Source organism: Trichechus manatus, unplaced genomic scaffold (assembly GCF_000243295.1).
Source record: "Trichechus manatus latirostris isolate Lorelei unplaced genomic scaffold, TriManLat1.0 scaffold00007, whole genome shotgun sequence".
Lineage (NCBI taxonomy): Eukaryota > Metazoa > Chordata > Mammalia > Sirenia > Trichechidae > Trichechus > Trichechus manatus.
In genome coordinates this window covers 19,111,490-19,125,913 of record NW_004443943.1, presented here as the reverse complement: position 1 = coordinate 19,125,913, position 14,424 = coordinate 19,111,490, and the positions used below count along the sequence as shown (strand labels likewise).

At 36.2% G+C, this 14,424-nt stretch overlaps 1 protein-coding gene across 6 annotated transcripts in view; it reads left to right on the top strand.

Annotated features, from left to right (window-relative positions):
- Positions 1 to 14,424, top strand: part of CPEB3 (cytoplasmic polyadenylation element binding protein 3) — a 221,316-nt gene that overhangs the window by 95,130 nt on the left and 111,762 nt on the right. For all 6 annotated transcript variants that reach the window (XM_004369929.2, XM_023739998.1, XM_023740003.1 and 3 more), the window contains one exon: positions 9,092 to 9,148. In XM_004369929.2, coding sequence (XP_004369986.1) covers positions 9,092 to 9,148 — 57 coding nt within the window. The remainder of the gene's footprint in view (positions 1 to 9,091; positions 9,149 to 14,424) is intronic.

The following is a 14,424-nucleotide window of genomic DNA, read 5'->3' as shown; positions in this document are numbered from 1 at the left end:
ACTAAGAGGCACATTCTTCACAAGTATCACTTTATGTCCCACAGTCCAGTCCAATCCCTGTCTGAAGAGTTGGCCTCAGAAATTGTTTTAGTTCTGGGCTGATAGAGAGTCCAGGGGCCATGCTTTCCTGGTACCTCCGGTCTCAGTCAGACCATTAAGTTGGTCTTCTTACTAGAATTTGAGTTCTGCACCCCGTCTTTCTGCTGCTCCATCAGGGACTCTCTGTTGTGTTCCCTGTCAGGGTGGTCATTGGTGGTAGTGGCACACCATCTAGTTCTTCTGGTCTCAGGCTGATGAAGTCTCTGGTTTATGTGGCCCATTCTGTCTCTTGGGCTAATATTTTCCTTGTGTCTTTGGTGCTCTTCGTTCTCCTGTACTCCAGGTGGTTGGGACCAATTGATGCATCTTAGATGGCCGCTTGCAAGCTTTTAAGACCCCAAACACCGCTCACCAAAGTAGGATGCAGCACATTTTCTTAAGAAGCTTTGTTATGCCAATTGACGTAGATGACCTGAAAGCATGCTCCCCAGACCCTTTACCCCTGCTACTCTGTCTCTCAAAGTGTTTTATTGTATTCAGGAAACTTCTTAGCTGTGGTTTAGTCCAGTTGTGTTGACTTCCTCTGTAGTGAATGCTGTCCTTCCCTTCACCTAAGATGATTCTTATCTACTTTCTAGTAAGTCAGTTTTGATATAAGTTGAATACCTGATTTTTTTTCCCTTATTATTGTCTTTTATTATCAGTATCTTTATAAATCTGATTTTGTTTTGGGGTATAGGCATGAGAGTGATAACATCAGCAAATTCCACGTTGCAACATTGTATGTAGTACATACAGCTAACAATAAGTTGTACAAAACAAAACAAAAAAATCTGATGGTCTTAAGTGTGGTTAGTTGTAACTCAGCTACCTTGTAAGTTGGCGACTATCTGTACTCTGGTTAGGGTGTTTGAGCTTCCTGCTTCCCATTTACAGCTGGGAGACTTTTAGATCTGATTTATGGCACCATATGTTTGGTCCTTATTACTTCAACCAACATAGTTACAATGCTAGGATTTCAAAAAAAAAATTTAACTAATTTTTTACTTTAAAAAATGGAGAAAAATTTAAGAACAAAAAGGTACCTAAAAAATGAAAGAAATGTTGTGATGGTGTGTCATTTATTTTACTATTTTCCACATAATAAACATTACCCATGTTTTTACCTGTTCTTTATAAACATAATGTCCATTTTATTGATAGGCCTTAATTTTAGATTCTTAGGTTTTTTCCATTTTTTTCTCCATTATAGGTAATACTATCATGAATTAGTTCTTGTACATAGTTTTTCCTTAAGGTAAATTCATAGACAAGGGTCTCTGGGTCATAACATGAACTGTATTTTTTGCAAAAAGCATGTCCACGTAAACAACACGCACACACACACATCACATATAACACGGACAGTGTGCTTAGGAAAATAATGGTTGAAGGGGTTGTGCGGTTTGCAAAAATGTATAACTTATGCATTGTTTGCATAAAGTACAGTGAATAGATGGATTCAGCTTTAAGAGAAGGATGATAGACTAGAGGACCTACCGTGTGCCACTCTGTTCCAATTTTCCTCCTACCTTCAGTATCCTCTTCTCCCACCTGAACACAGGAACACTGTTTTGAGGTCTCAAAACACATTACAGTGTAATTTAAAAAAATATATGTTATTGTAGTGAAATACACGGAACAAAGTATACAGCATTTCATAAATTTCTCCGTGTACAGTTCAGTGACATTGATTACATTATTCAAGTTGTGTAACCACTCTTGCTATCATTTTCTAAATTATTGTAATTGGATTTTTTGTGGGGGGGGTATTTTTCTCTAAGGGTTATTTTTCTCTCTTTCTTTAGAAAAAATACATTCTTGCTCATTGTGAGAAATTCTAATAGTACATAAAAAGACAAAAAGGAAAGTAAAATCACCTGAGACCCACTACCTAGTGATAACAAAGGGTATTGTTTTTGTTAACATCCTTCCAGACATTTTTTGTTTTCTCTAAGCAGATAATATTTTAACTCAGCCTTTCTAACTTTTCATTCATTCACACCTGGGCTTGAATTCTGCGTTTGCCTCTGTTTGGCTATTGACCTGATAAAATAGTTAACTTCTTCAAAACTTCAGTGTCCTTATAAATAAAACGAAGTACCTACTTCATAGAGTGGGTGTGAAGCTCAAATAACGTCCCTGGCACTGGAATCGGCTTCAGTGTTATCTACTATTTTTTGCTGGAGGTGGTAGTGGTGTGCCTACTGCCTGGCCTAGGCAATACATTAAACCTCTATTTCTATGCAATATTTACTTCCTCCTAACTGCAGCTAAATGTTGAAAATTTTCAAATGCAGGTTGTCAACATTTTGTATTTGCCACAGATAACTGGTGGTTATTGAAGGATAAATATTCTATCATTTTGAAAAACCACCTAAAGGAGAAAGGAAAATAACTAAGTTACATTGGCTTTCCAAAATTGTATACCTAAATAATGTAAAGAAAATAAAGTAGGATATCAAATTAATGTAGAATAAAGTGAACGTGCTGAAATAAGTGTTAATATGAGTGATAGATAATTTCATCTTAAAAACGTATTCAATAAAAAAATCCCTTTTATTCAACATTTTCTTGATGAAGGAAAAAAAGGGGGTTAGTGGGAGAGATTACTGCAATAGGAAGTTCAGGAAGTAATGAGACTTCTATTTGATTAAAGTAAATAAGCTTTAATAGTTTTTCAACCATGTTTGTACTATACTAGGTCAGTCTTGAAGATATTTGTAGGAAATTTGAAAAAATTCCCAACCTCCTCCCCCATGATAAAAATATTATGTAATGTAGAGGAAAAGACAAATTGAGCTTTCGTCAGAGCACACTGAAAAATATCTTCTGCAGTACTGATCAGATCACAGAACTCTTATTTAAATAAAAATTGGACTGATTTTTCTTTTGCCTCTTAAAGATCTCAAACTATAGTTCTTGGCTGTTAACAGATTAACATTGTGATAATTACCTATTGTCTCTGACCATATCTGGGTAACATCTTCCTTTTGTTTATTTGAGAGGATTCCTCCAACGATGGGAAGGAAGGTTTTTGAGAAGGGTAATGAACTAATGAAAACTCTTCCTTATTTGTTTTCTAAGGTTAGAAATACTTGGATTGGCAGAGTGAGACCTGGGTGAGAGGGATTATTCTCTGCTCTCTCTCATTTCTAGTGGATTGAAAGCAAATCCAGCTCTCCTCAAAACTATGAGAATTAAGAGGATCTGGCATTGAGAGAACTCGGAGCCCTGGTGGCACAGTGATTCAGAGCTTGGCTGCTAACCGAAAGGCTGGTAGTTTGAACCTACCAGCTGCTCTACAGGACAAAGATGTGGCAGTCTGCTTCTGTAAAGATTTACAGCCTTGGAAACCCTATGGAGCTGTTCTGCTCTGTCCTGTAGGGTTTGTATGAGTTGGAATCAACTTAAAGGCAATGGGTTTGGTCTTAGTTTTGGCATTGGAAGAGGCAGAATAAGAGAAAGGGAAGAAGATTCATGCCTATACCATCCTTACTGCTATCCCCACACTTGCCACTAATGATGAGGGTTCATCTACTCACTGGGGAGCCCCTGTGAAAACCCAGAGTCATTAGGTCTGATTAATCATACTGTTCCTTAGGATTAGTATTCAAAGAGGAAAAAGGGATGAGACAGAAGATTAATAAGGAAATACCAACCATAATGCACTGTGTGGCAGGCATCTTGGCAAGACCCTTTCCCTCATTCCATACATTCTTCCTCTTGCAACACAAGAGAAGACCTGGATGACTACTTGGGGGTAGTACCTTATGAAACTTTTTTATATATTTGAATTTTCTCTTCCTTCACCATTCATGAAACTGAGATCTGAAAAACGAAAAGAGCAGGTGTCAGTTGAGGACTGATATTGATGAGTTTGCTTTTCAAGTGTATACTGAAAAAGTCTGAAAAATTAGCTATCTTCCAGTAATAGTGCTTTAAAACATTTAAACTGATGGGAAGCTTGGAAGGGATAACTGCCACTTTGGTGTTATAGAGGCATTTTTCTTTATTCATCACAATTTAAATTTAGTATTATGGGGACTTTCACAAAATTGGCCCGCTTTTATGGAATGTTGAGTTCCCTTCATTTGAGAAAAAGTGCACCTTCATTGCATTTTGTTTACTTGTTTGTTCCAGAAAAGTAAACTGTCCCTTTATTTACTTTTGTAGCTTGAATTGTTGATTCAGTTTATTTTTGTGTTACTTCTCTTCAGCCCATATCAGTGTGTCTTATGTAAGTTAACAGATTCCACAAACTGTTAGGAGACAGGTTCTGAGTCAGCAAGAAGTGCTTATTCTTGTCCTATACATCTTGAGGGAGGGGGACAGTAGATAGAAATCGATTTTTTTTATAGGTATTTCGCATTAATTTGCCAGATAATCCTTTAAATATAAGATTGTGCTGTAATCACATGTAGTTTTGAAAGAAGGAGATTATACCTGCTTACTGCCTTCAGAAATTCTGATTTAATTGGTCTGGAGTACAACTTGGAATGAGGAAAATGAGGCAAAAAGGAATTAATAACTTGCCAAAAATTATCCTCTACTGTTTTGTGAAGAAACTAGGATTTGACCTTAGGCCTAAGCCCAGAGCTTTTGTTTATAGGTAATTTAGAATGTATTTAGAATATTATAGTGCCAAAGTTTTATCATTCTTCCTTAAAAAGGATTTAAATAAAACATTTTACTGTATTATTATATGTAATATTGCATCTCGAATGTATCACCAACTTTATAGAGAAGGTTAGTAGAAAATAGAATCCCGTAGAATATGCATTTTACCTATGATCCTTTCTGGAACACAGCACTTACATTCTGTTATGTGACACTCTCTAAAGTACTTGACTTTTTTAGAGCAAAATTAGTGGTAATACATCAGTTATTCCCTATCTCATAACATATTGCAGAAGTGAGGAGATGACTTTCATACCCCATTTAATAAAAATACCAATTTTTATTCTGGATATATAACAGTATGGGTTTTAGTTGAGCTCTGAAACTTTGAATAACAGTAAAGGTAGTTCTTTATAAGTAGCCTTTTCAATATGAGTGTTAATTGAGCTTATGAGATTTTACAGTCTGAATAACCATATGTAACGTTATTCTTCAGCCTCTCCCTCCACCCGCCCCCCCCCCACTTCCACTGTCATTTATCGGGCCCCGTGCAGTGGAGAAAGTGGGACATAGTCTCAGATTTCCACAGCATCATTTAACTCAGTAAAACCAAGTATGCCTTCCAGTTTTCGAAACCTTATATTTTACACTATACTTAAAAGATAGCTAGCTGACAAGAACAATTTAAAAATAGCAGACCATGGACAGGTGACAAAATGTCATGCTGGCAGCACCAGACTGCATTAACAAAAATCACCAGATGTCACACACTTGATTCTATTTTCACAGCTGATTAAACAGCAGTATTTGTTGGACAAAAGGAAGAAAAAAGAAATGGTCTCATCTGAATTTGGAATTAGTTTCTCCTTTGCTGTTAAATATTTTCTCTCCCCTCCAAAATCCTGTAACAACTGTGAAACTTCAGACATACAATATATTAAGTAAAAGATACATATATATATATATATATATATATAAAATAATTCCTGTTTCATACAAGAAACCTTTACACATTTTTGTTGTTGTTGGGTGCTGCCGAGCTGACTTTCAACTCATGGTGACCCCCTGTGACAGAGTAGAGCTGCCCCGCAGGGTTTTCTAGGCTGTAATCTTTATGGGAGCAGATCTCCAGGTCTTTTCTCCAGAGGAGCCTTTCACAATGGTTAAGTGCTTGGTTGGCAGCCAAACCCTTAACCATTGAGCCACCAGGGCTCCTCCTTTATACATACACACTCCCTAATCTGGAAGACTACAATTAAAGTAACAGCAAGAATCTTTGAGCTGGTGATCTTATTTTCTTTATTCTTCCATATTGTCTAATTTTTCTCCAGTAGAAATAGATGGCATTTTATAATCTAAACAGTGTTTGAAGAGGTATAGAAACTAGCTTAAAGAAGCCAAAAATGGTTTTACCAAAAATAAAATAAAATTGGGACGGACATATATTTGGAAAACAATTAGATTTAGATAGTTGGTTCTGATGGATCTGGTGTTGACCCAGAATTTCTTATAAAATCTTTTGTTGATGACTTTGATCCAGAGACAGGTTGAAGTCAAAGAGGCCAACAGAATTAGGGAGAACACCAGGAAAGGTAAAAGTTTCCCTCTCGTCAGCAAGTAGTGATGCATTCATCTGTAAAACACTGCCAAGGCTCTTGTTTTGCTGCATAAGTAAGAGTGGATTGGAAGGAGTCTGTGGGATAGAGGGCAATAATTAGAAAATGACCAAGCTTCTTTCGGTTTCATCTTCCCAGACTGAAGAGTCCTAAGACCTCATAGAAAGGGGAAGGAAGGATCAATGTATGGAGAGGGACACCCCTTTAAGTTTGGGAAGATAAGTAGTTCCAGAACCATACAAATACTATTATTTGATGTAGTAGTTATAAACTACATCATTCTTTACTTTAAATGATGTAGACACAGAAACTTGAATGAGGGTAAGCTGAATTTGAACTTCTTTGGTTTCCTTTTATTAATCTAGGATGTTTAGGGAAGCTTCCTAACTTTTTAGGAATTATACCCTCTTCTGAATATTCCTTGGTTAAATATAGGTGAGACCTTTTGAATATGTCATTTCTTTAAGTTCTGATGGACAGTGATTTTTAACTCTTGATGACTTTCTAGGTAGATTTTCTAGTGACTGGCTATTTACTGTTAAATTTGAATACTCCAGAATATGATGAAAGCTGGTTTAGAGTAAATCACATCCACTCCTCATGGATGTTTGTATTTGGTGATAATGAATCCAAATAAGGTCTTCATTATTTGAAAACAATAAAGGAGAGAACATTGATATAGTTGATTGAAAGCAGAATGTAAATTCTATTGATTTAAAACCATGTTCTGGTGACAAATTTTCCTGTAATGAGTTCCGATGAAGGTGATGGTAGAAGATACCACTCGTTACATATGGTGTAGACTGTAATTTTCAGGGACTCTAAAAATGACTTAGGAGCTAGAAAAATAAAAAGCATATAGAAAAATTACATATATAGATACGTTGTTGTTAAACAATGGGATAGTCTTTGAAACTTCTAATAATTAGCTTCTAGTAAATATGAAAAGGTCTATGAAATCTGCAAAAAAAGGGGCAATTTTATTTTTTAGGAGTGGATTCTTTGCTAATATGATAATTTTTCTATTTAAAATAGATTCTAAAAAATAATTTTACTATATTGCAAATACTAGCAGAATAATCTCCACGAAACTAGAGATAGATGTACTATCTTCCTTCTAATAAACCCACGGCCATCAAGCTGACTCTGACTCATAGTGACCCTGTAGGATTTCCAAGGCTATAAATCTTTATGGAAGCAGACTGCCACATTTTTCTGCCAAGGAGCTGCTTGTGGTTTCAAACAGCAGACCTTTCACTTAGCAGTCCTTCTAATAAGGAGGCTTAAAATAATAAAAACTAATTTTTATTAAATAATTTTTATTAAAAGCCCTATAATGTTTCATGGTAAAATTAGAACAGTTTCATCAGGACCCATAAATTGTTGGTCATTTTTCCATTCTTTAAATACACCCCCTACCCCCAATAAAAGTGACCTTACATTTTCAGGATTATTGTTTCCCTCTCTCTCAATATGAAATGACCTTTCACTGAATCATTTACATTACTGTGACCTGAGGATCTTTAAGAGATTAGGGTGGCCTTGTTTAGGCAAATATTCGATTTGACTAGGAATTCATGATTTTCCCTTTTTATTTGAGGCAAATGCTCTGTTTTGTCAGCTGTGATGTTTCTCTTTTGGGCCAGAAGAGCTTGGTAATGCTGTTCACCTCTAGCCCTCCACAACAGTTTAATACCAAATGATTAAATGATCTTTTTGAAATTATATATAACTGTTGTAAAAGTCAGTCACTTCTACCTTATCTCCGGCTCTTTCCGCACCACTCTCCCCCAAATACTAATGACATTTATTTATTATTTAAACAATGGTAGGGAAATAAAATTCACATTTTTCTGAGAATTTCATGATAATCTTTGTCGCAAGTTGACGTGAAAACCCGGCAGAATCAAGTTCATAGACACTAGCTTTACACAAAAGCATTGTTTCAATAACTGTTTTTTTAAGGACTTGGTCAAGAAAGCTTACTAAGTACGTTTTTTTGTTTGTTTGTTTGTTTTGTTTTCATATAAGACTCTCTCTGTTTCATTTTTCTTTTGATACATCCACCTCCTTGTCCCAGATAACTGATGAAAAAATGTACCAACTTTGTACATCTTCCACTCTTAACCGTAGAAGAGACTAGTTGAAACATCTCATCCAGACTTATAGACCAGGGGTTGGCAGACATTTTCTGTAGAGGGCCATGCCCAAGGTCATAGAACTAGTTAGTGGTAGGACCAGCATAAGAACCCTAGATTTTTAGGCCAGTCATTGTTCCCCACTACATGTATGTTATATAAATTTTACCAGCTTTCCTCCAGTTGCCATTCTTGTAATTACTTAGATTTTTGAGCCATGATAAAGTACCTTTTTATTCCGTCCAAACTTCAGTTTATACACTTTTTTGTGAGGTCACTTTTTGCTGCTTGAATTTGAAGGGCAGTATGAATGGTTGTTTAAATAAAATGCTTAATTCAGGGAGTTGGCATGTTTATATTGGAATGCGGGAGATGTGTTAAAATTTCCGACTATTATAATGGAAGCTTCTTTTTTTTATTTATTTGTTGTTGTTGAGACTTTGGCTTTGTTTTAAGACTTTTTATGTGTATGTTTTATGACTTGATTTAAAAACTGTTGTAACTGCTTGGCCTTGATAACATTGTTATAGATTAATCTGTTTTAGCTTTTTGTAATGTTCGTATTTTACAATGTACTTGAAATGACTGAGTTAAATGTTCTTTTCTTTGTGCTTAAAATAAAATTATTTTATTTTTTAGGACGCATGGGAATAAATTTCCATCATCCAGGAACAGACAATATTATGGCACTTAACAGTAAGTCTTCATATGAAATGTGGTTTCCACTTTGTTTTTATTTTATTTGGTTTCTACTTTCTTCGTTGTTCATTACATTTCAACCTTCCATGAGATCAGTATAGACCATTTACTCTATACCAATTATTCTCCAAGTGTCCCTGGACTAGCAGCATCAGCATCACTTGAGAATCTGTTAAAAAAGCAAATTCTCAGACCCTATTCTAGACCTACTGAATCAGTCATTTTATGGGTCAGCATCCAGAAATCTGTGTGTTAACAAGTCCTGCAGGTGATTCTGATGCAGGCTAACGTTTGAGAACTGCTGCTCTATACCAGGGGTTGGCAAGCTATGGCTCTGCAGGCCCAATCTGGCCTGTTGCCTGTTTTTGTAAATAAAGTTTTATTGGAACAAAGCCACACCCATTTTCATATCGTCTGTGACTACTTTTTTTTCCCTGTGATGACTGCTTTTGCACCACAGTAGCAAAGCCCGTAAAGCCTAAACTATATATTGTCTGGCCCTTTACAGAAGATATTTGCCAACCCCTGTTCTATATCATTGTGGTAAGGAAAGGAAGGAAGGAGGTAAAGTGAAAAAATGAGAGAGTAGAGAATATGAATGACTAAGTCGACTTATTTATACATAATTCAGAATTTTCTCATTGTGGTAGATAGCCAGAGGGTATTTCAAACAGGATGTCCAGAGTATTCCATTAGTGGAGTTTGTGTAGTGTAGGTATCAACAGCTTTGCAGCTTAGAAACCATTTTATCAGTATAATTGTTGGATCAAGTTCTGGGGCAACACAGTTTTGTTAAACAGAAAGTCGTTACATTAATTGATACTGGAAGAAATAGCTACTGGGCTGGCATCAACTCTCCTTCCTAGTGTCTATGGATGAAATGATTTTGGAGAAGAGCAGTCTCTAAATGGAAATTATTGGTTGTCAAAAGGACCTTTACAAGCCTTTGAATCTCTCAGGGTTTAAATTTTCTCCTCTATCAAATGAATGGTAACAGGTTGTCCACTCTTATTCTCCCATATATATAAGCTGACTCTCAATACATACGGGAGACATACTGGTTAAATCTACGGTTGTGTGCAATTTTATCCTTTTTCTCCTTGTTTGAGTAAGGATGTTGGAAATGCTGTTGGTGTTCCTTAGGGAAGACTTTAGGTTATCTCAAAAATATATATTCCACATTTCCTTAGTTCTGATTTGAAGTCTACCTACCAATGAGCACTGCTGAGAATCACCGGCTGGCAGTGCTTGATGATGCAGGTTCCAGTCCACTGCATGCATAATTTTTTCTAGATAGCTAGTGTATCCCTTCTGGAGTGTCTTGGAGACAATAAAAATTTCACACTATACACCTGTATTTTCTAATTTCTAAAAGAAAGAAAGGTCGGTTTACATTTAGATTATGCTACCTGTAATATTTTCTAAGGCTCCCTGGTGGCACAAAGAGTTAATCGTTCAGCTGCTAACTGAAAGGTGGGCGGTTCAGACCCACCCAGTGGCTGTGTGGGAGAAAGACCCGATGAGATCTGCTTCCATAAAGGTCACAGCCAAAAAACCCCATGAAGTGGTTCTGCACTGTTACATGGGGTTCTTATGAATTGGAATTGACTCAACAGCACTCAAAAACAAGTTTTTTTCCTAGATGTAGGTAGATAGGGGTGGGAGTTAATGAACATGCTTAACCTGCTGAGCTTCAGTAATAATTAACATTGTGAAAAGACTTCAGTTATGTGATGGGATTTAGAGGCTTGACTCTTAAAAGGAAAGAATAGTGTGGTAGTGTCTCTGCCTGAAGGGAATAAGTGTGTATTTGAGAAATGACATCATCTGACATGGTTTGAGTTTTCTTCTGCAAGAAGGAGAGGATATAATTTGTGATTCTCCGCATAAAAAAGGATACTAAAAGACATTTTTCTTTTTAAAAGATATTGATTCTCTGCTTTTCTTTCTCTTTCTTTAATTCTCTGGTTTTAAATAACAGATTTCATTTATATTCTTTCCACTTTCTGCATATTGCTTAAATTCCCCTTTTAGCCTCAGTTTCCTCATCTGTGAGAGAAGAGGACTGAATTAGGTAATCTTAACAGTTGCTTTCAGTATGAAGATTTTATGATTTTGTAATATGTTTAAAAGTACCAAAAGGGTAATTTTGTCAATATCTGTATCAGTTGTTGATGAGTTGTACGTATTTGCAATGTTATGGCAGATGTCATAGTGCACCTGTCTTCAAATGATTCTGGGTGCTACCGAAGGTGGAAGAACGTATAGGCTCCTCAAAATAAATAAAACAAACAAACAAAAAAACTAGGGTTTACATTTGTATGACTTACAGTCAATTCTCTTTCGAAGTTGACTACAATTTGAGATGATCAGAATGAACAAAGTATCCCCCTGGATAGGTACTTGTGAGATCTGCAGGTTTTGGCAGATTGATTGTGATGAAGCTTTTTTCCCTTTCGTATAGTTGCTGCTAGCCCATCTTGTGACTCATATAAATAACAAACACAAACACACCAATGTATTTTTGGTCTTTTTTTGTATAGATACTATCTGTCAGCCCCACAGTTACTGTCCTAAGACTGGTCTGTCCTTCTTCCTTTCCCTCAACCTTCAGATAGGAATAATTGAGATGAAGTCACAGACCACTAGAACTTTATTAATTCAGATTTTGTGATTATTGGATGGACAGGACTGAAGTTGAACTTTATTTTCAGAAAAGAAATGACTAGCTAAGAAAATTAAAGAGAATTGAAGCAATGCTTAAATTTTTTGAAAAAGAAAATAAGTCAGTTGTAGTTCCTTCTTTCTTAGACCCTTTTTTGCTATACAAAATCTATGCTTCCTAACTCTGTATATAAAGATGCCATTCACTGTGTCCTCAAAAAATTTTCCATCCTTCTTTTACTTCCCTGACCTCATCAAAATCTGAATCTCCCCTGAGGATACCATGTTCTCAGCATTCTTCTCCTGACCTTATGGGAAAGATAGAGGTGTCATGATGTGCTTTTTCAGTTCTCAGCACTACTTCCCAGTTTTTAATGGGCCACTTTCCTATTTTTTGGTGTTCTTAGTGCATACCTTCCAGCTGTACTTTCCTCCAAGAATCAGTACCGCTGACATCATCTAGAAGACAGAAAATGGAGCTTGGGAGAGGAGGATAGTATACCAACTATAGAAAACAAACAAGTTGCCAGTAAACAGGGATATTTAGAGGGTGGAAACACTAGCAGAGTTTGCATAAAGCCAAAGGATATACTGATTTTATTTTTTGTTCAAGACCAAAAATCTGGTAAGAATTAACAGGCCAACCTTTGGAGAGGAACCTAAGAAACACATCTAAATTTTTACTTTTCCCAAAAATATTAGGTCCTTAGGTATTGTGAAAATTAGAAAAGGAGGTAAAGGGAAAAAACTCTGATCATCAATAAGACCTGCTCCTAGTCAATATTTCCAAAATAAAGTTATGAAACAATATATCCCCTTCCATTAAGACCAATAATATAGCTTAATGTTACATGATTTCTTAACTTTTTGATAATTACACCTATTACTCTATCATCCTCTTCACCCTCACACCAAAAACACTAGGATATTTATATCGTGTATTTTTATTTTTCATGCTGGAGGGGAAAACAGGTTGCTGAGAAGGCTTCTAGCTACATATATAGCTGTAGCTGGATCAGCCAGATTTTTCTGATACTAACAGTAGTTTGTGGGTTGTGTGTGTGTGTGTGTGTGTTTTAAACTAGATATAGAATTGTGTTTTGCAGCTGTGGGCTTGCATAGGATTTATGCCTGGCTTGGTGAATTTTCATTTATTATATTGACCTTCAGAAAAGTATATTGTTGCCTCCATGATTGGTCAAGTGAACCACATTTATGGTCAAATTAATGTTCAGAATCAAAATGCTGGTCTTGTAATTTACTCTGAGATATCACTGCAAAATATCACTATTTTATTCTTTTTGACTGGTCAACTCCTCTTTTTCCAAGTAAGAAATGGGCTTGGGAAGATAGGTAAGTATCAGAAGATTGCTTGATGAGTACAAAGTTAAAAACAGAGGAAGTAGGGTGGCTTAAAGGATAGTATCAGTCAGCTTCAGGGTGTGTGACTTCAGGCCATAATCGTAACTCCTCTTTTTGCCTCTGGTTTCTTCATTTGTAAAGTGAAGATAATGGCCAGTGGCTGCAAAAAAAAAAAAAAAAAAAGTGCTGAAACATACCTACTATTGTGAGGATAGCACAGGACTGAGCAACCTTTTGTTCTGTTATAGTTGGAACCCACCTGAAGGCACCAAACAACAATAAAATGGTTCTAAGGATTATGTAAATCATCCTGTAAAGTTTAGCATAGTGCCTGATTCATAGATTGTACTCCTGTTATGCTATTGTGATTGCTTGCATCAGCTTTATTGCTGCCTTTTTAAGACTTCTTTTCTTTGCATGTTAGCTTTCCAAAACGTGTTTATCTTACACTGGTTATATTTAGATAGATGTTTTCCTGATGGGACTTAAGGCAGCACACATACAACTCATCTTGTAGGCTAGAGTGACTGTACTGGTGTACATTTCCGTCTATTTTTATGTGAATCTTTCTCTCTGGATGAGATGCTTCCTTCCTCTGCCCCTTGACTTTGGAACATGCACTTGTCTTTGCGGGCTACAACCCCTTCCCAGTTGCTATATCTCTCACAATGTCTGGCACTTTTAAAAGTGCCATATACTGCTGTTTGGAATGCAAAATGGTACAGCCACTTTGATAAAGAGTTTGCCAGTTTCTTAAAGAGGTAAGCGTACACCTAGCATATGATACTGCAGTTCTACTCCTAAGAATTTACTCAAGAGAAAAAATGGAAGTGTATGTCCACACAGGGCATATATATGAATATTCAAAGCAGCAATATCCATAATAGTAAAAAAGTGTAAATAATCTAAATGTCCATTAACTGGTGAATGGATTAACATGTTGCAGTACATTCATATAATAGAATATTATTTAGCAGTAAAATGCAGTAAACTATTATACATGGAATAACATGAATGACTCTCAAAATAATTAGCTGAGTGAAAAAGCCAGACCCCCCTCCCAAAGAGACCCTATAGGAGAGAGTAGAACTGCCCTATAGGGTTTCCAAGGAACGGCTGGTGGATTCAAACTGCTGACCTTTTGGTTAGTAGCTGAGCTCTTAACCACTGAGCTACCAGGGCTCCAAAACTAATCTGTAGTGACAGAAAATATAACAGCTTTGAGGAAGGAATTTTTTTTTTTTTTT